Genomic DNA, 26862 nt, shown 5'->3' on the forward strand with positions numbered 1-26862 from the left:
GGTTAAGCAGGACCAGGGGGCACACATTTAAGTTGTAGGTTAGATATCAGGAGGTGGTTCTTTTCCCAGAGAACAGTAGACCTCTGGAATAAGCTGCCGTTCCATGTGGTGGATGCAGACTCACTGAATTCCTTCAAGCAAAAGCTGGATTTGTTTGTGGCTACGGCGGAGATTAATCCTTACAGAAGGGTAGGTACTGCAGGGAATTTAATGGCCGGCCGGCGTGATCTCTGGGACTAGTTTCGATCGCCTAGATGGGTCGGAGAGGAATTTCCCAGATTATTCTTCCCAAATTGGCTGGGGTTTTTAATGTTCTTTTGCAAGTCCGAAGAGATCTCTTGGTTTGGGGTGGGGTGGAGAGTATATGTGCTGATACACAAGGCATTGCAATTGTGTGGGACAGGCTGGATGGGCGAGAGGGTCTTTATCTATCCGTCATTGTTCGTATGTTTCGTATCATTATAGGCGGTCTCAAGAATCAACCACACCGACTGTGGGAGCTGTTGATGCTCGCAGTAAGCCATCTTGTTAGTGAGGAAACAGAGAGAACGGGCGGGATTTTCGGGTTTTTGTGACAACGGTAGTTTTACGCCAAAATTGCCTTTTTTAGGCCTAACTTTCGGTCTTTACATCGGTAAAATCGGCGTTACACGAGGATTCGCGGCGCAAACCGTGAGTTTCGGCAACTTTAGTCCGTGGCCGGTAGTGCTGCCTTGGGAGGGGGGGAAAACAAACAACAAATTGCAAAAAACGTTTGCAAAACCATTACACTAAATCTTTGAAAGAATTAAAAAATAAAAACTTTAACTTACCTTTTCTGTAGGTCTTCAGACTTACCGCTGCTGGCAGTGCTGCACCGGCAGGTTTGACCCGTCGGTATTCTGGGCGTGGTGGAGAGTGACGAAAGTACACCGGTAACGCAATCCGTGGCGTTGCACCTCTCCGCGGGGTACGTGGAAGCGCTGCCACAAACAGGTGCCCGGGGATCCCGCCGGCCGGGTTTTTGCCGTGGAGGGCCAAATCGCGGCGAAATCCCGGTCACAAGGTCGCCAAAAATCGGACCCAGGGAATCTGTCTCCAGTCCCATAGATTTTATTTAAAAAGTGAATATATGGGAGTGTTGCGGATTCGATCTGAATTTAGGAATCTGATGATAAACCGATTAGTTTGTTCTCCTGGTTTGTCATGTGTTCTAAATCTATTTGAGATAATGCCTTGTAATTGCCCCTTGCTGTCCATTATTCTCTAATTTTACTCCAGCAATTGGTATTTTGCCAGCATGCAGTTGGTGCTCTCGGGCTCCTGCTTTCTGTGGTGTGATTATTGGTTTTTGATTCTGATTGTCGGGGAGCGAGACAGATTGCCAAAGGTGGTGGGCATGCAAATATACCGACTGCAAATGATCAGTATTAATCCCGCAATCGGAACCAGTAATGATCTTGAACTTGCGTCATTGTGTCCTGCCGCTTATTGTGTTCCTCTGGAATTATCCTGAGTATTAGAGACGGCATTCACCCATTTTATTTTAAAACCGGTTAAAACCTTGCTAATCCAGCAGTGAGGAATTTTAGGTGAAAATGTTGAACATTTGTGTGCAATTATTCCACAGTGAAATTTCAAGGCCTGTATTTTTTTTAATAAAGGTAACAATTCTGCGGGGTGGGGGGGGGGGATTTTGAGCTAGGCATTTCAATCCTTGCTTGCATGTGAACTATGTTGTCATGCCCATTGCATTGAATGCAGTGTTTGTTGTCACACTGCTTATTTGGTGTGTTGGTAGCAATCGGTTAAAAATCGCACATCAGCTTATCCAGTTTGATGTGTGTGATCTTATTGCATTGTCTCCCATTGCTCCTCGTACTATCGCTACCAGAGATAGGCATTTAACTACTAGTAAGTCACCCTTTAATGGCACTATTGTGAAGAAGAGCAGGGGAGTTCTCCCCGGTGTCCTGGGGCCAATATTTATTCCTCAATCAACATCACTAAAACAGTTTATTTGGTCATTATCACATTGCTGTATGTAGGAGCTTGCTGTGCGCAAATTGGCTGCCACGTTTCCTACATTACAACAGTGACTGCACTCCAAAAAGTACTTCATTGGCTGTAAAGCGCTTTGGGACATCCAGTGGTCATGAAAGGTGCTTGTATAAATGCAAATCTGTCTTTTAATGAAACAAAATGGAGAAAAAAACTTATGTAAGGAAGGGACATGTCTATAACTTTACTGCTCGAGTAATGTGTCCATCATCACACACTTTACCGAAATCTTAAGGCACTTTTATATTCATTATGTGGTCCCGGTTGAGTGATACTCAAACGGAGCCTCGCGCCCCATGTGTGCCAGTCTCCATCTGTTGGTCTTCCTGCTTGGCAAAAAAATGTTGCCATCAAAATGTCAAGGGGATGGGTGAAATACAAATGCAGGCAGCATCATATTTCCAGCTTTTATACTGTTGTCTTGCACCGAATCCCAGAAGCGCACGTGTGCGTTACACAGTGAGTGTTACCTTGCTGCTGGGCGGTCAATGGTTTATTGTGTGCGTGCGATCACGTTTTATTGGGATGAGGATGGATGGTGAACTTTTTTTTTTAAACTCCTACATTGAGATCTCTGTTGAACTTCAAAAGCTGACTCTGTTCCCTGAGTTACTTCATAATCACCCGAGTGTTTGAAAACACGACTTCTACACAGCAGACCATGACTGAGCAAATGAGTCTCCTTTCTGCATTCAGCTGCTCTATGCACACACTGTTTTACTCTTGCATGAACCACACAAGGAACCTCTACCCTAATTCTCACAGTTATACATCCCCACGATATATTTCTTTTGTTATGCAGGAAAATACAGGACTGAGGAAAAACGAATACCCGATGGTATAAAGGCCCGGAATTTGTGGTCGGAGGCGTACTTCCGGAATACGCCTCTGACCCGATAGAAATATCCACACCTACCTCCAGCTGCGGCGTCTTCGGGTCCTGGTCCTCCAGGTGGGCCACGTAAAGGCTCACGGAGCACAGGGACACAGGCGCTTTGGAAGCGTCCCTGAGATCACGTGGGTCAGGTCCTCCAATCAGGAAGGGAGATTCCTAATCTGCTTATGGGGGTTCTATTTACGGACAGAATCCCCGTGAACATTGGAGGAATCCCCAAATAATTAAATAATTTATACAACTGGAATAAAAATAAATGTTCCCATTTTCAAATTTAATTAAAAGTCCCTTTTGATAAAGCAAAATGTAATTTTTTGTAAAATCATTTTAATCCGGGCCAAAATTTGCATAAGCTAATTTGAAATGTTTGTCCGTAACTTTTTTATTTTTACGTTTTTAATTTCTGATTGATATTAACCCTTACGTTGGCGAAAGCAGGCCTTGCACCTACTTTTACCAGGCTGAAGGGTTTTGTGGGCATTTGCCGGGCAGCAGTTGGGCAAATAGCCCAACCCTGCGGCAGCGAAGTGTTTCTACTTTCGGTGCGGTAAACCAGTCGAGGCGGACCTTGATAGATTGCAAGTTCCGTGTTGTCGTACATGTACAGTACTTGTGGGGCCTTTTTGAAGGTCGACGATAGCGTACGCTGCTGTGTGTCCGCCTTCATTGGAACTGCAAATTCCAGGCCAAAAATAATTATTCATGAGTCAGGTCTGTTGGCACGTATTAATTAGTTGAGAGCAGCTCCAGTCTCTCTCCATTGCTGCATCTAATTGTTTCATGAACAGTTCCAGGGTCTTGCCTCCACCATGCTGTCCGGAAGTCCATCCCAAATGTTGCTCACACTCTGCAGGAAGAATCTCCTGATGATCAATGCGAAGGTTGCCGTTTACTAGTTTGAACCTGTATTCACTTGTCCTCCCGGGGGAAGGTGCACAGATAGGTTAGATCTAAATACTTCATAGTGTCTGTGTGTGAAGTTCATCTAAGCCTGGAGGTCCCGGGGCTATTAGTAACTGCACTGTCTGAAATTTCTATTTATTTTAATACTACTTCTGCCTCCCCTCTCAGGAAATTCAACGTCTGTGCTGGGGACACTGCCAAGGGTCGTCTCTGTGAGCACCAAATAATTTGTTCAGTATATTTGCAATCTATTGATAACTTGATATCATGTCGCCTGTTAGGATCTTTCAACATACTCACTATCTCTATTTTCACCTGCCTTCTACAAGTGTTTAGAGAATTGCTTTGCACTTTTTTTAATACTCCCTGTATTCCGGACCAGTTTCACAACATCCTTATGTTGCCTCTTTATTTGGATTTGTTCACCAAGTGACCCTTAGCTTTATACATTCGGAACAATCTATTTTTCGCCCTTATTCTCCTCAGTCCCGTAACTATTTGTTTTTCTCCTTTTTAATGGTATGTCACTGTTCCGTACTCTGTAAAGTATTTCTTTGCGCTTTCTCCCCTTTTAAGTGCTCTCCAGTCCGTTTTCGTTAGCTCATCCCACTTGGATTCTACCTTTCTCAAGTTGATTAACATAAGAATTAGGAGCCAGCAGTGAGCCATTCGGCCCCTCGAGCCTGCTCCGCCATTCAGTGAGATTGTTAAAACGGTTGGATATCTGGGGGGTGAAATTGGGCAGGGTGGTGAAACCGTTGGTTGCTTATTATACGCTCCGCCCGATATTCCGTTCCATCGAATTTAATGGAACTAAATATCGGGCATGTCCTCGAACAGTGGCAAAATGTCCTTCTGCCTGTTCCTGCCCTTTGTCCAGTTTCACCCTGTGGACCTGATGATGCACCAAGCTTTGTATTGGGTTGCGATGAATAGCTTTATATAGTAATTTCCCATGTCTATCCTTCTGTTTTTTAAAATTTGTTCACGGGATGTGGGTGTCGCTGGCAAGGTTAGCCTTTATTGTCCATCCCGAATTGCTCTTCGTGGCTTGCTATGCCATTTCAGGGGGCAGTTCAGAGTCAACCATGTTGCTGTGGGTCTGGAGTCATGTACAGGCCAGTCCGGGAATGGACAGCAGATTTCCATTGAACCAAATGGGTTTTTAACGACAATCTGGTCACCATTACTGATAGCTTTTTAATTCCAGATTTAGATAGAAAGAAAGACTTGCATTTATATAACGCCTTTCATGACACTCCAGCGCAGTGCTGAGGGAGCGCTGCACCACATCGCAAAGCATTTTACAGCCAATAAAGTACTTTTGGAGTGTAGTCACTGTTGTAATGTAGGAAATGCAGCAGCCAATTTGCCCACAGCAAGCTCCCACAATGTGATAATGACCAGATAATCTGTTCTTTTTAATATTGATTGAGGGATAAATATTGGCCCAGGACACCGGGGATAACTCCCCTGCTCTTCAAAATAATGCCATGGGATCTCTTGCGTCCATCTGAGAGAGCAGACGGGGCCTCGGTTTAACTTCTCATCTGAAAGACAGCACCTCCGGCAGTGCAGCACTCCCTCAGCACTGCACTGTTAATTAAGTTGGATTTGAACCCATGACCTTCCACCTCGGAGGCGAGAGTGCTACCCACTGAGCCACGGCTGATTAATTAATTGAATTTAAATTCCCCAGCTGCCATGGTGGGATTTGAACCCCTATCTCTAGATCATTTGTCTGGGCCTCTGGACCTGTAACATTACCACTATGCTGCCGTTCCCTGGTCCACCTCACCAAGTAGTTTCAGTTTTCTTCTTTCCTAACTTGGCCCGAGGGCAGGTACATTTTACATGTCCTACCGTTTATTTCTTGGCTTTTGGCTATGTCACTGGTCGGAGACTCGAGCACGATCAGTGAGATGCTGTAGTTTGATTTGCTTATTTATTTTTCCCTCTTTGCAGGATCCAGATCTGGGCCGATCGGAGTGCATCAACGGTGTATTTCTCTACAATGAGAAAGCCGGGACCTCAAAAAGGTGAGTGCTGACAATCTGCTAAAATGAACAATTCACTGTCCCAACTTAACTGTTGCCAGTGATCGGCAAGGCCACAGGTTCGCTGTTCTCCGCAGAAAAAATGGACAGAGTTGCAGAATGGGAGACTCAAGACGTTGGTAGAAGTCCCAGAATCCCGTGTAATAGCCCCAATTTGGGAAAGCAAAAATGAAGCTACTGTTAAGTAAGGTGCAATGAGTTGAAGTCTCTGTGCCCTGTCCAAGTGGGACCTTCTACCTCTCTGGGCCTTGTTCTTGCTGAGGTTGATGAATATTGCATCTAAAGCAGAGTTGAAACGTTCCATAGGTTCGGCAGAAAACTGGCTATTAGAAGTCCGACCGATGGACACACGGATAAAGACTGATCCTTTGGTGGAGAATGGAAAAGAAATGTATCGGTTCAACATTTTGTGATTTGTTTTAGATTGTCGTCAAAGTAACGTAATATTGATCTAAAGGAGTAAAAAAAAGTGGGAAAGCAGAAAGAGAGACTGCATTTATATAGCGCCTTTCACGACCACCAGACGTTCCGAAGCGCTTTACAGCCAATGAAGTACTTTTTGGAGTGCAATCACTGTTGTAATGTAGGGAACACGGCAGTCAATTTGCGCACAGCAAGCTCCCACAAACAGCAATGTGAAATGACCAGATAATCTTTTAGTTGATGTTGATTGAGAGATAAATATTGGCCCCAGGACACCGGGGATAACTCCCCTGCTCTTCTTTGAAATAGTGCCGTGGAATCTTTTACACCCACCGGAGAGAGCAGACGGGGCCTCGGTTTAACGTCTCATCCAAAAGACGGCACCTCCGACAGTGCAGCACTCCTTCAGCACTGCACTGGGAGTGTCAGCCTAGATTTTTGTGCTCAAGTCCCTGGAGTGGGACTTGAACCCACAACCTGCTGACTCGGAGGCGGGAGTGCAGCCCACTGAGCCACAGCTGACAGAAAAATATGGGGGAAAGATTAAGGAATTGGGGCTGAATTTTCGGCTTTGCCGTTTTCGGGGCGCAAATTGAGGCGGAGCGGGAAATTTACCGCCGATTAATGTTTGCGCTTTGTGGAGCAACATTTGCCATTTGTGCCTTGCAACGGGGACGCAGCGCAGAGGGAGGCGTTGTACAACTTTCGCAGTGAGCAACGGGAAGCTCGCCAACGTTAGTGTGGGGCCGGGAGCGCTCGGAGAGCGGCCTTGCCGGTGGGGGGGGGGGGAATACACAAAAACATTGCCAATACCCTTACACCACACATCGCTGCAAAAATATAAACAAATAAACACTATGGGCCCAGGTTTCGGACCACGCCTAGAACGGCGCAGCCCCAACCTGGACGCCCATTTTTCGCGCCACAAAGTGCGCCTAAAAAAAAAACGTACAGATTCTCCGGCTCCCTGCTGGTCCTCTGGAGCCGGGCGCAGCGCAACATGAGCTGTAGGGGGCGGAGCCAGGTCCCTGCGCTGAAAAGAGTGCTGGGACCTCTGCACATGCGCACTACAGTGGACGCGCATGTGCAGTAGCTCCAGGCGCTCAAAACTTTGTGGAAGGGGCCCGAAGCACGCAGCCCCTAGCCCTGGCCCAACGGCCTCACTGGGGCTGCGTGAATAAGGCTGCCTCCCACGCCCAGCTCCTGCTTCCTCCCGACCCGACTCGACTCCTGGTTTCCCCCCCCCCCCCCCCCCCCCCCGGACCAGACCCGACCCCGACTCCTCCCCCCCCCCCCCCATTCCCTACACCTAATTTGTAACCTACGCCTGATTTTCTAAAGTGTAGACGAGGTTTTTTCGAGCGTACAAAAATCTTCACTTACTCCACTCTAAGTTAGTTTGGAGTAAGTTTTCACTGCCTAAACTTTGAAAACAGACGTAAGTGGCCGGACACGCCCCCTGTTGAAAAAAAAATTCTGTTCCAAAGTGAAACTGTTCTAACTGACTCGAACTGGACCAAACTAAATGCCGAGAATTTGAATTTCTAAGATACTCCGTTCTACACCAGTTGCTCCAAAAAATCAGGAGCAACTGAGGCCGAAATTTGGGCCCTGTATCTGACCGTTGCAGTCGATCCACCACACCACCGCCGGCAAGGGGGGACCGCGGTGTTCTCCCTGGTGGTCATCACGGGGCGTGTTTCGCTGCGTACGGGTCGGCTGATTGTGGAAACTTCTGTCGGTGTCTCACGGCAAGCTGTTATACACCCAGCGCAGTGCCGCCACAATAACCGACCCGAGGATCGTGCCTGGGCTCAAAACACTGCACCGCCCCATTATTCGCCGCGGAGGGTCAATACCCGATAAACCCGATTGCAAATGACCCGAAAATCCAGCTCATGGAACCAAAATCTTTAAACTTTCTCTGCAGGCAACAGATGAAGCGATGTGTCTACGATGGGTCAGCAGTTCTCCATATTTACTGATTATGGATCAAGTAACCCCAAAAATAATTTTTGGTTTACATTAGAAGGCTAAAGGCTCTCTTTCCACAACATTAAAATCTCATTAATTAACACTTTGTTAAAATTGATGAATTAAAATGGGCTAATGATCCGGAGACCCGAGTTCAAATCCCAGCCGGGGAATTTAAATTCAATTAATTAAATACATCTACAATTTAAAAAAAATAAGCTGGTGTCAGTAATGGTGAGCATGAAACTAGCAGATTGCCAGAATAACCCATCTGATTCACCGATGTCCTTTAGGGAAGGAAATCTGCCGTCCTTACCCGGTCTGGGCCGAGATGTGACTCCAGACCCACAGCAATGTGATTAACTCTTAACTGCCCTCTGAAATGGCCCAGTGAGACACTCCGTTGTACACAACCACTGCAAAGAAGTATCACCACACGGACTACAGCGGTTCAAGAAGGCGGCTCACCGCCAGCCTCTCGAGGGCAATTAGGGATGGGCGATAAATGCCAGCCTCGCCAGTGACACCCACATCCCGTGCACGAATAAATAAATTTGATCTTCGTTTTCTACATGGTGTCTGCTAGGCTTTCTAAGAGGAGACTAATGCACTTCAAGTTTGGAGGCTATAAACGAGCTAATTGGAGAATTCTTTTCATATGGAAGAGCAAGTTACTTTTATTGTCAGCCATGGCTCAGTGGGTAGCACTCTCGCCTCTGAGTCAGGAGGTTGTGGGGTCAAGTCCCACTCCAGAGACTTGAGCACAAAAATCTAGGCTGACACTCCCAGTGCAGTGCTGAGGGAGTGCTGCACTGTCGGAGGTGCCGTCTTTCAGATGAGACGTTAAACCGAGGCCCCGTCTACTCTCTCAGGTGGATGTAAAAGATCCCATGGCACTATTTTGAAGAAGAGCAGGGGAGTTATCCCCGGTGTCCTGAGGCCAATATTTATCCCTCAATCAACATAACAAAAAAAGACAGATTATCTGGTCATTATCACATTGCTATTTGTGGGAGCTTGCTGTGTGCAAAATGGATGCCACGTTTCCCACATTACAACAGTGACTACACTTCAAAAAGTACTTCATTGGCTGTAAAGCACTTTGAGCCATCTGATGGTCGTGAAAGGCGCTATATAAATGCAAGTCTTTTTTTCATTTTATGTTGTTGCACTGGGTGGGTCGAAGTCTGAGTTTGGCTCAATGACGATCCCTCCTCCAGAGTCCACACTGTGGAGTCAAATCTTCCTCCGAGGCACATGATGGGAGCTGGCCCTTAGGCTGCCTTCCTGGAGTTGCTACCTTTTGGCTGAGATATTAAACTGAGTCCCTGCCTGCTCAATTGGACATAAACTAACTCAGGCACTCGTACAAAGAAGAGCAGGGAGTGTTCCATGTGTCCTTGCCAACAATCATTGCTCACGTAACACCGTTAAGCAGATTAACTGGTTGTTCAGTGACAACCTGCATCTATATCATGCCACTGCCAGCGGAAAACATCCCAGACCTCTCCACCGATGTGTAACTTTTTCTGTTAATGGATGCAAAACCAAAGGAGTGGGTTTTAGGAGTGGTGATCAACTGCTTGGCAAAGATCATCTGGTCATTATCACATTGCTGTTTGTGGGAGCTTGCTGTGCGCAATTTGCTGCTGCGTTTCCCACATTACGGACCCAGCTTTCCCCTTAAGATGCACTGTTTTTTTTTTTTAGGTGCAACTTGATTTTTCTGGTGTATCTTTTTAGTTGCAAATAACGCCATTTTAATATACACCAGTGTAAGTGAGTTGGTCAGGTTTTTTGTTAGGTCAGTTTTTTTTTCAAAAGGGGGCGTTCCCAGCCACTTACGCCATTTATGGCAACTTGGCCAGAAAAAAGTTGTACTAAACTAACTTAGGGCAGCGTATGTGTCCACTTTTGTCTGCACAGAAAGACCTTACTTACAGTTAAGGAATCGGCGCGTAACTAAATTTAAAGCACCACCAAGCACCAAACAAAGCACAAAAAGTAATAAGCAATTAATTAACAAATAAAATAGAAGGAACCCTGCACCTAAAGCACCAAAATCAATCAGTAAATAACAAATATAAAAATAGAAGTCCTACCTTAGGGAACGCAGCGGGCCGCCGATGAGGAAGCTTTCATAAACAATGTTTTCATCGTCCAACATCGCCAAATGTGAACACTTTTCCAGCAGGGGCGGAGGTCGGGACTCGAGCTGGAGGAGTGTCAGGGGCTGAAGGAGCATCGGGACTGGAGGGCGGAGGCCGGGAAGGCAATTGTCGGCCAGAGGGGAGGACCAGAGGTCTCTTGGGTGGAATCGGAGGTCTCGGGGTTGGAGGTCAGGGGGAGATTGGATGCCTCGGTGTCCGATCGTGGAGCGTGGTTGAGGCAGGGAAGGCAGCGGCCAGCCTCTGCGGCAGGCGCCTCGGCCAGGGATAGGGGTGGTGAGCATCGGGACGTGCTGGGAGAGCGAGGAGCTACTGCGCATGCGTGCAGCCGCCGCCGCTGTTTTCAGCGCAGGGCTGTAGCTCCGCCCCCCCCCCCCCCGCTGTGACTGCCACGCCACGCCAAGCCCCAGGGCAGTCCACGGAGCGGGGAGAATAAGGAGCTACATTGTCGGCATTTTAGGAGCAGAAAATCACCGCACCTCAGGTAAGTGCGCCGGAAAAAGGGATTGGGGCAATTTGGGCCCTACAACAGTGACTACACTTCAAAAATTACTTAATTGGCTATAAAGTACTTTGAGACATCCAGTGGTCGTGAAAGATGCTATATAAATGCAAGTATTTCTCTTCTATTTGGGATGGGAAGAATATTGAGGTCAAACATGAACCTGAGATTGTGAACAGTCTGGCTTTATCTGGGACGGTGCCATGGTAGGGGAATGGAGTAACTGGAAAATATATGGAGTTTGTGGTCGGGACCAATGGCTTTGGTCTCCCCAATGTTTAGCTGGAGGTAATTGGAGCTCCTCCACGACCGGATGTCTGACCAGCAGACTGAGCAGAGGTAGTGGAGGGGTCAAGAGAGGTGGCGGAGAGGTAGAGCAATAATAAAAACACAAAATGCTGAAAATCTCAGTGGGTCGGGCAGCATCTGTGGAGAGAGAGGAAGCAGAGTTAATGTTTCGGGTCGATGACCCTTTGTTAGAATAACGGGGTTCTCCTGTACATCTGGAATGTGACCTCATGTTTACCAATGATACTGCCAAGACACCGCACGAGGAAGCGGAGGGGAGCAGGGACAGGCCTGGGGCTGCGGAGGTGATGGCTCTGCCTCCAGCCCTTGCACCAAGACTGGAGATGCTCTGACTTGAGATCGGTAAAAGTTGAATCCGAGCGAGGGCAGTCTCTCAGCTGGGCGGTGGAAGGGAGGCATTGGTGGAGTTGTGGCCAACCATGTCAAAGGTTGTAGAGCGGTGAATAGGGGATAATGTACCATGGTCATCGTCACAGAAGAAAGTTTTGTGATTTTGGTTGGGACATTTTACTGCTGTGGAGGAATGGAAACTTCATTGGAGAGATACAAGCAGGGAAGATGGACACGGATGTTAGAGGCGACCATAGATTCAAGGACCTTGGGGAGGAAAGGCAGGTTGGAGATGGAGCGGTAGTTTGCAAGGCGATAGGGATCGAGGATGGATTTGAGGGGAGCACTGATATTTTTGAAAGGTGGAGGGTTAATGCTGATGAGGGGGGAATTGTTTGTAATGTCGACTAGTCTGACGGCCAGGCAACAATGTTGGGTGGTCAGCATTTTGGTGAAATAGGGTCAAGGGAGTAGGAGGTGGGCCTTTTGCATGAGATGAGCTCAGGAGAGAGCGGGGAGGCTAAATCACCTCATTGCTATCTGTGGGATCTTGCTCTTTACATTTGCCATCATTGCTGTGACGCACTTTGAGACGTCCCGAGGTTGTGAAAGGTGTGTAAAGAACTAAATTTTAACCAGGCCAACATCCCCAGCATCGAAGCACTGAGCACACTCGACCAGCTCCGTTAGGTGGGCCATATTGTCCACATGCCCGGACACGAGACTCCCAAAGCAAGCGCTCTACTCGGAACTCCTACACGGCAAGCGAGCCCCAGGTGGGCAGAGGAAACGTTTCAAGGACACCCTCAAAGCCTCCCTGATAAAGTGCAACATCCCCACTGACACCTGGGAGTCCCTGGCCAAAGACCGCCCTATGTGGAGGAAGTGCATCCGGGAGGGCGCTGAGCACCTCGAGTCTCGTCGCCGAGAGCATGCAGAAAACAAGCGCAGGCAGCGGAAGGAGCGTGCGGCAAACCAGACTCCCCACCCACCCTTTCCTTCAACCACTGTCTGTCCCACCTGTGACAGAGACTGTAATTCCCGTATTGGACTGTTCAGTCACCTGAGAACTCACTTTTGGAGTGGAAGCAAGTCTTCCTCGATTTCAAGGGACTGCCTATGATGAACACTGACCCCCATGAACAAATGATGTTTGAACAAAGTGTAGCAATGTAAGCGGTTCAACGTGTCTGATATTTGAGATTGCTAATAGTGGCAGTCACACTGACCTTGGAGGTTGGTGCTCTGCAGAGCTCTGTCTATTCCTCATAGAATCATAGAACGGTTACAGCACAGAAGGAGGCCATTCGGCTCTCTGCAAGAGCACCTCAGCCAGTCCCACTCCCCCGCCTTTTCCCCGTAGCTCTGCCATTTTTTTCTTCAGGTACTTATCCAACTCCCTTTTGAAAGCCGCGATTGAGTCTGCCTCCATCACCCTCTCAGGCAGCGCATTCCAGATCCTAACCACTCGCTGCGTGAAAAGGTTTTTCCTCATGTCGCCTTTGGTTCTTTTGCCAATCGCCTTAAATCTGTGTCCTCTGGTTCTCGACCCTTCCACCAATGGGAACAGTTTCTCTCGATCTACTCTGTCCAGACCCCTCATGATTTTGAACACCTCGATCAAATCTCAAATAAAATGAATAAAAACGGGGGAGTTGTGAACCGTCAGTTCTACCTTCACCTCTGGGTTCTGATGCAGCCCAGGCCGATGGGATCAAAGGCTCCTCTGTCTGACTCGATTGATTCCTGGCGTGAGAGGGTTGTCCTCTGAGCAGAGATTGAGTACAATGGGCCTATGTTCTCTGGAGTTTAGAAGAATGAGAGGCGATCACATTGAAATGTATGAAATTTTTGCAGGGTTTGACCGGGTAGATGCAGGGAGGATGTTTCTCCCGGGCTGGGGAGTTTAGCATCTGGGGTCACAGTCTCAGGATAAAGGTACACCATTTAGGACTGACATGAGAAGAAATTTCTTCATCTTACTGTGGTGAATCTTTAAAATTCTCTACCCCAGGGGGCTGTGGAGACTCAGTTGTTGAGTACATTCAATGCTGAGATCGATAGACTTTTGGACTCCAGGGGTATGGGAATCGGGCGGAAAAGTGGAGTTGAGGTCGAAGATCAGCCGCGATTGTATTGAATGGCGGAGCAGACTCGAGGGGCTGTATGGCCGACGACTCCTGTTTCTCGTGGTCTTAAGGCTGTGGAGGTCCTGTGTGAAATGAGTTTGACAATCTCAATCCTGGTCCAAGTAGGCCTGGATCTCCAGCACAAAACTGCCTCGAATTTAGCTCGAAATGGCAACATTACTCGAACAGGCATGATGAAGGTTGGTGTGAAAAATGGAAAATAATGTCACACTGGTGCATTGGAGATATTCTTCTGAAATGGGGCAGAGTTGAGGGAGCTTAACTCACGTACTATTTGTAACCTGATCTGAGAGAACTTTCGACTCGGCTGCGGAGTGATACGGTCGCTGACTGATCAGCGGCCCTTTCTGTACCCTGCCCGGTTTTTCTCCCTTTCACTTGACCTAAGTGGAAAGGGAAATCACGTGAGGCGTACATAATAGGTGGCCCATCCACTGCACCCTGTTTTATGCCCCCACTAAAGTTGAAAGTTCCCCCCAGGGTGCCTCACATTGATGTGCCCATGCAGCTGGACCTATCATTCGTAAAATGAAAACCGAAAATGCTGGAAACACTCAGCGGGTCAGAGAGAAACAGAGTTAACGTTTCAGGTCGATGACCCTTCGTCAGAACTGGAAGAAGTTGGAGATATAACCGGTTTATTATTTGATGTCTTCCACTGTCTGAAATGGTGGTAGAGGCAGAAACCCTCACCATATTTAAAAGGTGCTTGGATGAGCATTTGAAGTGCTGTAACCTGCAGGTTTACAGACCTCGAGCTGGTAAGTGGGATTAGACTGGATGACCTCTTTGTTGGCTGGCGCAGATACGATGGTAAGTACTGCAGCGAATCGAATATGGCCCGGGTGATGATCTGGACTAGTGTCGATCGCTTGGATGGGTTGAAGAGGAATTTTCCCAGATTTTTTTTTCCCCAATTGGCCTGGGTTTTTATCTGTTTTTTGCCTCTCCCAGGAGATCACATGGCTCCGGTTGGGGTGGAGTGTAGAATGTTTCAGTATAAGGGGTGTCGCAGTTGTGTGGGGCGGACTGGTTGGGCTGGGTGCTCTTTACCTTTCTGCCATTGTTCATTGACCATAGGTTTATATGTAACCTTCAGGGCCACTGACCGAGGGCCGTGCGGCTCTTTGTCGGCCGGCGCGGACACAATGGGCCGGAATGGCCTCCTTCTGCGCTGTAAATTTCGATGTTTCTAACAACCAGGGGGCATAGGTTTAAAGTAATTGGTAGAAGGTTTCGACGGGCGTTGAAGGGAAATGTTTTCAAAAAGAGGGTGCTGGGGGTCTGGAACTCACTGCCTGAAAGGGTGGTAGAGGCAGAAACACTCACCAAGTGCACATCCAAATACTTTTTAAATGTGGTGAGTGCTGTAACCTACAGGGCTACGGACTGAGAGCTGGAAAGTGGGATTAGGCTGGGTGGCTCTTTGTCGGCCGGCGCCGACACGATGGGCCGAATGGCCTCCTGTGCTGTAAATTTCTACGATTCTATGATTATTGCCAATGTGCAAATAATAACCTAACTCTTTTTTTCCCCCCCCCCGGCCATTGAGTGGCAGAACAACGTTGGGGTTCCAGGTTAAACACATCGGGCCCAAGTTTCCACATGATTTGCGCCTGATTTTTTAGGAGCAACTGGTGGAGAACGGACTATCTTAGAAATCGCAATTCTCCACATTTTTTTCTGCAGTCCTTGTCAGGTAGAACGGTTCTACTTTGGAACAGAATTTTTTCTTCAAAAGGGGGCGTGTCCGGCCACTGACGCCTGATTTGAAAGTTTCCACAGTGAAAACGTACTCCAAACTAACTTAGAATGGAGCAAGTGAAGGTTTTTGTAGAACTGAAAAAACCTGTTCTACACATTAAAAAATCAGGCGCAGGTTACAAATTAGGCGTCCAGAACGAGGGGGGGAGGGGGGGGAACTCATTAAATTCTATAATAAATCCTTATTTATACTTCTACAAATATTATACAAATAAATCCAACCTGAATAAACATTTATAAGCAAAGAAAAGATTAAATAAACCATCTTCCTACCTGTGTGAAAGTGCTTCAGGCAGGGAGAATGCTGCAGGCGTTTGTTCCCGCGGGGGGGGGGGGGGGGAAAGTCAGCCATTTGTTCCCGCGGGGGGGGGGGGGGGGGGGGTGGGGGAGTCAGCCGTTTGTTCCCGCGGGGGGGGGGGGGGGGGAAAGTCAGCCATTTGTTCCCGCGGGGGGGTGGGGGGTGGGGGAGTCAGCCATTTGTTCCCGCGGGGGGGGGGGGGGGGGGAGTCAGCCATTTGTTCCCGCGGGGGGGGGGGGGGGGGGAGTCAGCCATTTGTTCCCGGCGGCGGGCGGGGCCGTGGAGGGAAACGAATAGGGAACGTGAGCTGGGATTAGACCGTCGTGAGACAGGTTAGTTTTACCCGACGGATGATGTGTAGTTGCAATAGTAATCCTGCTCAGTACGAGAGGAACCTCAGGTTCTGAGGCTTCCTGCAGCCTTCTCAGTGCTGATGTGCTGATGGCAATGTGCTTTTATTAAAAAATGTTCAAAAATTAAACAGCTACAAAGAACTACAAAAATGGCCGAGTGCCAATGTTTCCTTCACACTGAGCATGTGCGAACGCTCCAACGCGCACGCGCAGCGTTGCCGGCAGGAAAAAAACTAATTTAAATGGTACCTGCCCCCTCCCACTTACAAAATCGGCGCGAGTGTAGGCTCCGCCCCCCCCTGGGCGCCGCGCCAAACAGACAAGGAGCTGCAGGGCGCTCCAGAATCGCGAGTTTTTTTTCCGGCGCCGTTTTAGGCGCGAAAAACGGGCGCCCGTTTTTTATCGTGTGGAAACTTGGGGCCCATCGAGTTGTGTCTGTGAAGGAGAAGGGACCGGTGAGAGAGGAGCTGCTTACCGTGTCGCTGGGAAGAGCAGCTGAAGGCTGGTCCCGCGCTGGGCTGGAGTGGCTGAGCAAACATATCCTCCTCCGCAGCTCCAGGATGGTGCATGGACTCTCACTTTCCAAATTAATTAAACGTGAGGTTGGAAGTGGAAAGTTTATTATGTGGCTGGTATAAGTAAGCAATTAATCTATCAGGAATCCCGTCCAGCTTTTTAGGAAATAATGCTTCAGTGTTTATATGCAATCTCAGTACTCGAACATGGAGTTAAAAGAAAAGAAAGATTTGCATTTATATAGCGCCTTTCACGACCACCGGACGTCCCAAAGTCCTTAACAGCCAGCGAAGTACTTTTTTGAAGTGTAGTCACTGTTGTAATGTGGGAAATGCGGCATCCAACTTGCGCACAGCAAGCTCCCACAAACAGCAATGGCCAGATAATCTTTTTTTGTTATGATGATTGAGGGATAAATATTGGCCAGGACTCTGAGGATAACTCCCCTGCTCTTATTCGAAATAGTGCAATGGGATCTTTTACGTCCACCTGAGAGAGCAGACGGGGCCTCGGTTTAACGTCTCATCCGAAAGACGGCACCTCCGACAGTGCAGCACTCCCCTCGGCACTGCGCTGGAGTGTCAGCCTAGATTTATGTGCTCAAGTCTCTGGAGTGGGATTTGAACCCACAACCGAGTTATACACAACCTCAGTACGAGAACACGAGTTCTAAATAAGTATTTGCAATCCATTTCTTTCGTAGTGATCGACAGGCTCAGGATTCAATTAAATTGTCCTGAAGGAGTTGAGAGAACAGAACTTTTCTGTGTTCAGTTTTTCGAGCATTCAACTGTTTTAAGCAACGACTTAAGTCCATGTTGATCTAATTTGAACACATTGCACACTGTGACACTGGTCACCACAGGTCAGGGTTTTGAGCAGTTTAATGAGTATTGCTGACAATAATATTTCTGGCAGCGAGTATTGATACACTGCCAGCTGTCTCAGTTTCGTGTCACAGTTGCTGGTTAATGCAGCACTTTGTAATGGGTATTGAAGAGCTGTCCCAATCACATGTGCATTTGCCTTGTTGCAGGCTCGCCTCCTCACCAGCCAGGGACTGGAATGTTGTTCCTGGCCAGCGCACTCCCTGCACAACGACATTCAATCCTGTGCTGTCATTTTCCCAGAAACTCAATGACTCGTTCTTTTAGTAACATTAGGAGCATCATCACCTGCAAGTTCCCTCTACTGTATGCACCTGCTCACAGGTCTGTAGAGCTGAGGAGTCCGTGTTCTATGTGTGCACTGAATGTGTTAAAACTGAGATGAGGAGGAATTTCTTCTGAGGGTTGTAAATCTGTGGAATTCGCTGCCTCCGAGAGCTGTGGAGGCTGGGACATTGAATATGTTTAAGACAGAGATGGACAGTTTCTTAAACCATAAGGGGTTATGGGGAGTGGGCAGGGAAGTGGACCCGAGTCCATGATCAGATCAGCCATGATTGTATTAAATGGCGGAGCAGGCTCGAGGGGCCGAGGGGCCGTATGGCCTACTCCTGCTCCTATTTCTTATGTCCGGTTGCAGCCCCTCTTCAATTATTTGAAGTGGCTGCAGCTCAAATTCTGGTTGCACTTCAGTTCCACACTCCTGATCTTTGGGCACCCTGTAACTAGTAAAGTGGACAAGGGAGAACCAGTGGATGTGGTGTGTTTGGACTTTCAAAAGGCTTTTGACAAGGTCCCACACAAGAGATTAATGTGCAAAATTAAAGCACATGGTATTGTGGGTAATGTACTGACGTGGATAGAGAACTGGTTGGCAGACAGGAAGCAGAGAGTCGGGATAAATGGGTCCTTTTCAGAATGGCAGGCAGTGACTAGTGGAGTGCCGCAGGGCTCAGTGCTGGGACTCCAGCTCTTTACAATATACATTAATGATTTAGATGAAGGAATTGAGGATAATATCTCCAAGTTTGCAGATGACACTAAACTGGGTGGCAGTGTGAGCTGTGAGGAGGATGCTAAGAGGCTGCAGGGTGACTTGGACAGGTTAGGTGAGTGGGCAAATGCATGACAGATGCAGTATAATGTGGATAAATGTGAGATTATTCACTTTGGGGGCAAAAACGCAAAGGCAGAATATTATCTGAATGGTGGCAGATTAGGAAAAGGGGAGGTACAACGAGACCTGGGTGTCATGGTACATCAGTCATTGAAAGTTGGCATGCAGGTACAGCAGGTGGTGATGAAGGCAAATTGTATGTTAGCCTTCATAGCTAGGGGATTTGAGTAGAGGAGCAGGGAGGTCTTACTGCAGTTGTACAGGGCCTTGGTGAGGCCTCACCTGGAATATTGTGTTCAGTTTTGGTCTCCTAATCTGAGGAAGGACGTTCTTGCTATTGAGGGAGTGCAGCGAAGGTTCACCAGACTGATTCCCGGGATGGCAGGACTGTCATATGAGGAGAGACTGAATCGACCGGGCCTGTATTCACTGGAGTTTAGAAGGATGAGAGGGGATCTCAGAAATATATAACATTCTGACGGGACTGGACAGATTAGATGCAGCAAGAATGTTCCCGATGTTGGGAAAGTCCAGAACCAGCGGACACAGTCTAAGGATAATGGGTAAGCCATTTAGGACCTAGATGAGGAGAAACTTCTTCACTCAGAGTTGTTAACCTGTGGAATTCTCTACCGCAGAGAGTTGTTGATGCCAGTTCGTTGGATGTATTCAAAAGGGAGTTAGATATGGCCCTTACCACTAAAGGGATCAAGGGGTTATGGAGAGAAAGCAGGAAAGGGGTACTGAGGTGATGATCAGCCATGATCTTATTAAATGGTGGTGCAGGCTCGAATGGCCGAATAGCCTACTCCTGCACCTATTTTCTATGTTTCTGTGCGGAGGGGAGCGGGCAGGTCAGAGGGCCTCCTCGTGGGACTGCTCCTGGGCCTGGCCAAGGGGGGCCATCAGCCGGTGCAGGCAGCGGGTGGTCGAGGGGGTCGTTCAGCCCAATTGCCTGCCTCTCTTCCGCGGCTACATTCCCGCCAGGGTATCCCTGGAGATAGAGCACGCGGTGTCCACCGGTACGCTTGCGGTCTTCCGCGAGAGGTGGACACTGGAGAGACTGGAGTGCATAGTCACCCCTGGCAACCAAATTTTAATTTGATTGGTTTCTGTCCCAAAATTTAATTTGTCGGTTCTAGCGCCCTTCTAGTAGGGGGGCACTTGATTTATTATTTTACAAAAATAGTTGTAGAGCTGTTGCATTGTGAGTGGCTTAGCCAGTCACGTGATGTTCACAAGACTCAATAAAACCCCAGCCAGTTGGATTCAGGGGATCCACGATGAGGTGTGCAGTTGTGAGCCTGGTGGATGAACTGGTAATGTGTCGTGTGATTGTTAAACCTTTGTTAATAAACCAATTAGTTCTTAATAGCAATGTGTTGCTCTGAATTCTTAAGCAAAGAATCTTGAAGCAAATTCATTACACCCTCCAAGTCACACACCGTCCTGACTGGGAAATATATCGGCCGTTCCTTCATCGTCGCTGGGTCACAATCCTGGAACTCCCTCCCTAACAGCACTGTGGGAGCACCTTCACCACATGGCTCACCACCACCTTCTCATGGGCAATTAGGGATGGGCAATAAACGACACCCACATCCCAGGAACAAATTTTCTTTTAAAGTCGTCCATTCAGCACCTCGGGCCAATCTGCCGTTCATTGCTGAGCTGCACCTTCCCTCTGAATTCCCAACTTTGCTCCATATCCCGGGATATCCTTACCTAACTTATCCATCCATTAGTCTTGGACAGCTTCGATGGTCCTAGCATCCACAGACTTTTGCTATTCTGCACATGGAAACGTTGGCAAACACAACGTGATTTGGGGATTTGTTTGCGGTCAAGGCTATTGATGTAACGCTGCACCGACAATCAAATAGGTGCGAAGCACTCGGCCTCGCAGTTTATGCTGAACTCGCCCAGGGTAGCAGCAGCGGGGACGAGAATGGGCCCTCAACTTGGAGAGGGAAAAGGACATCAGCCATGGTCCACATTTCTAAGGGCTATGTAGGAAGCGTATGTTTGTGGCTGGTGGGCGAGGCGAGATTTGTGATGCTCGTTCATGATGGAAAAACTTGCCGTCATCATCTAGGTTAATACTGTGGAGCATAGCTCCTCGGGTAAAGTACTGCAGTGTTGCCCTGAAACCACAGTCCAGTCGGAGCCAATGCCTTCGGGAGTGAAAGGGAGAAAATGAGCCACCCAGTTTGTATCATCAGTGTGATGTATGCGCCAATGAGCATGCTGACAGGTTTGCAGAGCTGTTGCATTGGGAGTGGCTTAGCCAGTCACGTGATGTTCACAATACTCAATAAAATCCCAGCCAGTTGGGTTCAGGGGATCCACGAGGAGGTAGGTGGTTGTGAGCCTGGTGGATGAACGGGTAATGTGTCGTGTGATTGTTAAACCTTTGCTAATAAACCAACTAGTTCTTAATAGCAATATGTTGCTATGAATTCTTAAGCAAAGAACCCATGAAGCAAATACATTACAGTTAGCACTGTAGAACTTGTGCGTTTCAGTCCAGCTGCAGCATGTTAAGTAACCCCATATTCTGGAAAAAATAAAAATGGACCATTGGAATTTTATCTTGCTGTTAGTGTATCGATGTTGGTTGAAGACGTACATGTGAATTGGACTTGATATCCTCCATCAGAATACAGCAGTACAAATTTACCGTTCATCTTGTCTCCTCAGCACTGATGTGCTGTTCCAAGCTGTTCATAAAACAACTAAAGACTTTTAATACCATTTGCAATCTGTTTGTTCGCTATTAATAATACTTGCTGTCAGCTGCAACCAGCATCTGAAATATGTTTTGAACTCGGGCAAATTAGGGAGATTCAACGAGTTAAGCTCCCAGTCTTCTGCATGTAATATCATTTCTTTCTAAGTGACACTGGCCTATTTCATGGTAAGGTTAGAGGTTTATTTTTGCATACTTTAGCTTTCACCCATCTGTTTTATTTCGCTGTAAAGCCACACTGTCCCGGAGAGGTGAATCAGCTTGGGAAAGACGATTCTCGTCAGTCAAGCTGTTGGGCGGGGAAGGCTTCTGTAATGTATGCCCCTGTGAGGATGCTCACTGGTTTGTAGAGCTGTTGAGTTGGGAGTGGCTTAGCCAGTCACGTGATGTTCACAAGACTCAATAAAACCCCAGCCAGTTGGGTTCGGGGGATCCACGATGAGGCAGGTGGTTGTGAGCCTGGTGGATGAACTGGTAATGTGTAGTGTGATTGTTAAACCTTTGCTAATAAACCAACTAGTTCTTAATAGCAATGTGTTGCTATGAATTATTAAACAAAGAGCCTGTGAAGCAGATACATTACAACTTCCATCTCCCTCCCTCAATCATTTTTCCCTTCGATCCCTTCTTTCTTTACTCTTTAGAGGACCCAGTCCAGACACGCCCAACAGTTCCCCGAGGAAGACTTTGGTTTAAATGCCAGTCAAGTCTGAGATTGGAACTTGAATCTCCAGCTCGAGACGCAGCATTCTGATAGAGTAGATACCGGCCACCTTGTACGGGAATCCTGCATTGAAATGTTTTATGCTATTGTTTTCTGCAGTGTTTGATGTCCCATCAAAGTCTGAAATATGAGCACATCTGTCAACAGGAGTTTTAACACAATGCCACCTACTCTTTGAGACATTCTCTTACATTTAAGGTATAAAGGCAATCATTCTTTTTAATGTTTATATTACAGCCAATCACAATGGGATAGTCATATAGTGCAGTGTGACGTGGAACAGGAAAGCAGTCAAATTAGTTCCGGATGTACTTTTTGCCAACTGTAATTGTTAAGAACTTAATTATGTTCCTGAGGAAAGTGCCCGAGAGAGAGCACTCCATACATTCGTCAAGATGATGGCCAGATTGCTACCCCTGCCATTGTCCACTCATTGGGACTTTCTGGAATAGCAGTGAACGTGTATCATTAAATGCATTATGCATTAACCTGTCTATTCTATCTACCTATTGATGTCTACGCACTTCCATGTGAAAGGTGGATACATGGAGCGTGTCCGGCCACATTTCTGCACAGATCACAAATGAGAACGATTGTCCGGAGAATGGGACACCAACCTTTTTTTTTTTCTTTGTTCCAACCATAGATTGGAAAGATGGAAGAAGGCAGAAGTACGCTCGCAGTGGTCGCCCATCGAATACTCCATCTCCATATCAAGGTAAATGCTTCCACTTGAGTGACAGGCTATCTTGAGCCTGTACGAAGCCACCAATGTGTTTGTGTGTTGTAAGCCATCAGTTGGGTTGACCTGGGGGACGTCCCTTTGTGGCATTTGGTTTTTGGAAGGAACCCTGCCAAACAAAAGGGTTGTGCCTGAATAAAACTGTGTTCGGGACTGAAATGCTATATCCCACATTCCAACCTATGTAAACTAGAGGTGATCCAAAACTCGGCAGCCCATGTCCTAACTTGTACCTAAGTCCCGCTCACCCATCACCCCTGTGCCCGCCGACCTACATTGGCTTCCGGCTAAGCAACGCCTCGATTTCAACATTTTCCTTCTTGTTTACTAATCCCTCCATGGCCCTCGCCCCTCCCTATCTCTAGTTCCTCCAGCCCCACAACCCGCCCCCCACCCCCGCCACCGATATGTCTTTGTTCCTCTAATTCTGCCCTCCTGAGCATCCCTGATTATAATCGCCCCACCATCGGTGGCCGTGCCTTCTGTTGCCTGGGCCCCAAGCTCTGGAACTCCCTCCCTAAACCTCTCCGCCTTTCTACCTCTCTCTCCTCCTTCAAGACGCTCCTTAAAACCAACCTCTTTGACATGGTCTTTTGTTCATCTGCCCTAATTTCTTTTGTGCGGTGTCAAATGTATTTATTTTTGTCTAATAACGCTCCTGTGAAGCGCCTTGGGATGTTTCGCTACGTTAAAGACGCTATATAAATACAGATTGTTGTTGCCGTTGCATTGAACATTCGAGCCGCATAAGACATTCTCATTTAGGAATGTTTATTTTTCTGTGAGATCGTGCCACTTTCAAATTCTAACTGTGTGTGTGTACAATAACTCTTTCATTTTCCCCTGGGCGAAGTTACCCTGAGCACAGTATTAAAGAAGATAACTTGGGGTGAAGTACAGCCATTGTTGTGGGTCCCATCACTTTTATGTTTAACTCTTTGAAACAATTGAAGAGTCAAGACAATTTAAATTGGGGACTTGTTGATGTCGAGACGTTCCATTGCTGGCTCCCATTGATTGCTGTGTAGTTGTTCTGTGCACTGACCGATTGAAATCACTTTAAAGCCGTCTCTACTCAGTGTCTCAACTGGTGCATTCTCTTGATTTTTCCTTTTGGGCAGTGATTGATTTGAAGAATTTAAAGAGACAGTCCCCAAAAGGGCCTTAAATGAACCAGTTCCATGGAGAGTGATGACTGCCAGTGCCTGGGGGTCCAGGATTATGGGGAGCGGGCAGGGAAGTGGAGCTGACTCCATGATCAGATCAGCCATGATCTCATTGACTAGCGGAGCAGGCTCGAGGGGTCGAATGGCCGACTCCTGCTCCTATTTCTTGTGTTATGTCTTATGTTCACTCCACGACAGTCCCTTCAGCTAATCTCTGGAACAATTCCACTTGGATAAGATGGTTCTTTCTGGAGCTTCGGGAGAGGGTCAACCCTTCTGCATGCTGTTGAGCGCAAAGTGCTGGGAAACATAGAAACATAGAAACATAGAAAATAGGTGCAGGAGTAGGCGATTCGGCCCCTCTAGCCTGCACCGCCATTCAATGAGTTCATGGCTGAACATGCAACTTCAGTACCCCATTCCTGCTTTCTCACCATACCCCTTGATTCCCCGAGTAGTAAGGACTACATCTAACTCCTTTTTGAATATATTTAGTGAATTGGCCTCAACAACTTTCTGTGGTAGAGAATTCCACAGGTTCACCACTCTCTGGGTGAAGAAGTTTCTCCTCATCTCGGTCCTAAATGGCTTACCCCTTATCCTTAGACTGTGTCCCCTGGTTCTGGACTTCCCCAACATTGGGAACATTCTTCCTGCATCTAACCTGTCTAACCCCGTCAGAATTTTAAACGTTTCTATGAGGTCCCCTCTCATTCTTCTGAACTCCAGTAAATACAAGCCCAGTTGATCCAGTCTTTCTTGATAGGTCAGTCCCGCCATCCCGGGAATCAGTCTGGTGAACCTTCGCTGCACTCCCTCAATAGCAAGAATGTCCTTCCTCAGGTTAGGAGACCAAAACTGTACACAATACTCCAGGTGTGGCCTCACCAAGGCCCTGTACAACTGTAGCAACACCTCCCTGCCCCTGTACTCAAATCCCCTCGCTATGAAGGCCAACATGCATTTGCTTTCTTAACCGCCTGCTGTACCTGCATGCCAACCTTCAATGACTGATGTACCATGACACCCAGGTCTCTTTGCACCTCCCCTTTTCCTAATCTGTCACCATTCAGATAATAGTCTGTCTCTCTGTTTTTACCACCAAAGTGGATAACCTCACATTTATCCACATTATACTTCATCTGCCATGCATTTGCCCACTCACCTATCCAAGTCGCTCTGCAGCCTCATAGCATCCTCCTCGCAGCTCACACTGCCACCCAACTCAGTGTCATCCGCAAATTTGGAGATACTACATTTAATCCCCTCGTCTAAATCATTAATGTACAGTGTAAACAGCTGGGGCCCCAGCACAGAACCTTGCGGTACCCCACTAGTCACTGCCTGCCATTCTGAAAAGTCCCCATTTACTCCTACTCTTTGCTTCCTGTCTGACAACCAGTTCTCAATCCATGTCAGCACACTACCCCCAATCCCATGTGCTTTAACTTTGCACATTAATCTCTTGTGTGGGACCTTGTCGAAAGCCTTCTGAAAGTCCAAATATACCACATCAATTGGTTCTCCCTTGTCCACTCTACTGGAAACATCCTCAAAAAATTCCAGAAGATTTGTCAAGCATGATTTCCCTTTCACAAATCCATGCTGACTTGGACCTATCATATCACCTCTTTCCAAATGCACTGCTATGACATCCTTAATAATTGATTCCATCATTTTACCCACTACCGATGTCAGGCTGACCGGTCTATAATTCCCTGTTATCTCTCTCCTTTTTTAAAAAGTGGGGTTACATTGGCTAACCTCCACTCCATAGGAACTGATCCAGAGTCAATGGAATGTTGGAAAATGACTGTCAATGCATCCGCTATTTCCAAGGCCACCTCCTTAAGTACTCTGGGATGCAGTCCATCAGACCCTGGGGATTTATCGGCCTTCAATCCCATCAATTTCCCCAACACAATTTCCCGACTAATAAGGATTTCCCTCAGTTCCTCCTCCTTACTAGACCCTCCGACCCCTTTTATATCCGGAAGGTTGTTTGTGTCCACCTTAGTGAATACCGAACCAAAGTACTTGTTCAATTGGTCTGCCATTTCTTTGTTCCCTGTTATGACTTCCCCTGATTCTGACTGCAGGGGACCTACGTTTGTTTTTACTAATCTTTTTCTCTTTACATATCTATAGAAACTTTTGCAATCCGTCTTAATGTTCCCTGCAAGCTTCTTCTCGTACTCCATTTTCCCTGCCCTAATCAAACCCTTTGTCCTCCTCTGCTGAGTTCTAAATTTCCCCCAGTCCCCAGACGCACAGAGACTGGGAGAGGGGGGGGGGGGGAGGGGGTGAAATTAGGTTGTGTCCAGTTAGAGGACGGTAACCGAGGGGACCTCCTTCGCCCGGTGCAGAAATAACGGATACCGCCCCTCATAGGAAGTGGAGCGCAATGTCACGCACTCCACTTTCCTTTTGGGCGGGGGATTCAGCAATGCTACCTGGCTTCTCTGCATAGCGCTGACTCGTTTCAACGCCCCTCCCCTTCCGTTAAAGGGGCACCGAGACGTAGTGCCGGGCTGCACGATGATGGCCCGGACCCCGAGAAAGGTGTGTGAACGGTCCGACCGGCGAGTTGGGGGGGTGGAACAAAGATGACCGCGTTAAGGTTTGCCCCGCGATGGGCAATGGGCCCAGTTTGCGACACCACGAGGCTGATGCGGGCATTGTCCGCAGTGGCCTTACAGGGCGCTGGGTAGTTTCTGCCGCAGGGCACAAAGGGGTCGCTGCACATGGCGATGACGTCATTGCTGGCGGCTCAGTGGCCCAGGATGCTACCAGCG

The 26862-nt window shown here is 47.7% G+C and overlaps 1 protein-coding gene across 1 annotated transcript in view; it reads left to right on the top strand.

Annotated features, from left to right (window-relative positions):
• Positions 1–877: 877 nt before the first annotated feature.
• The window catches only part of scmh1 (Scm polycomb group protein homolog 1), a 229958-nt gene continuing 203973 nt past the window's right edge, over positions 878–26862 (top strand). Inside the window, exons 1-3 of the mRNA XM_070898789.1 lie at positions 878–949; positions 5804–5877; positions 22806–22877. Of these exons, the coding sequence (XP_070754890.1) occupies positions 5853–5877; positions 22806–22877 (97 nt within the window). The 5' untranslated portion in view covers positions 878–949; positions 5804–5852. The remainder of the gene's footprint in view (positions 950–5803; positions 5878–22805; positions 22878–26862) is intronic.

This window comes from Pristiophorus japonicus, chromosome 14 (genome assembly GCF_044704955.1).
Source record: "Pristiophorus japonicus isolate sPriJap1 chromosome 14, sPriJap1.hap1, whole genome shotgun sequence".
Classification (NCBI taxonomy): domain Eukaryota; kingdom Metazoa; phylum Chordata; class Chondrichthyes; family Pristiophoridae; genus Pristiophorus; species Pristiophorus japonicus.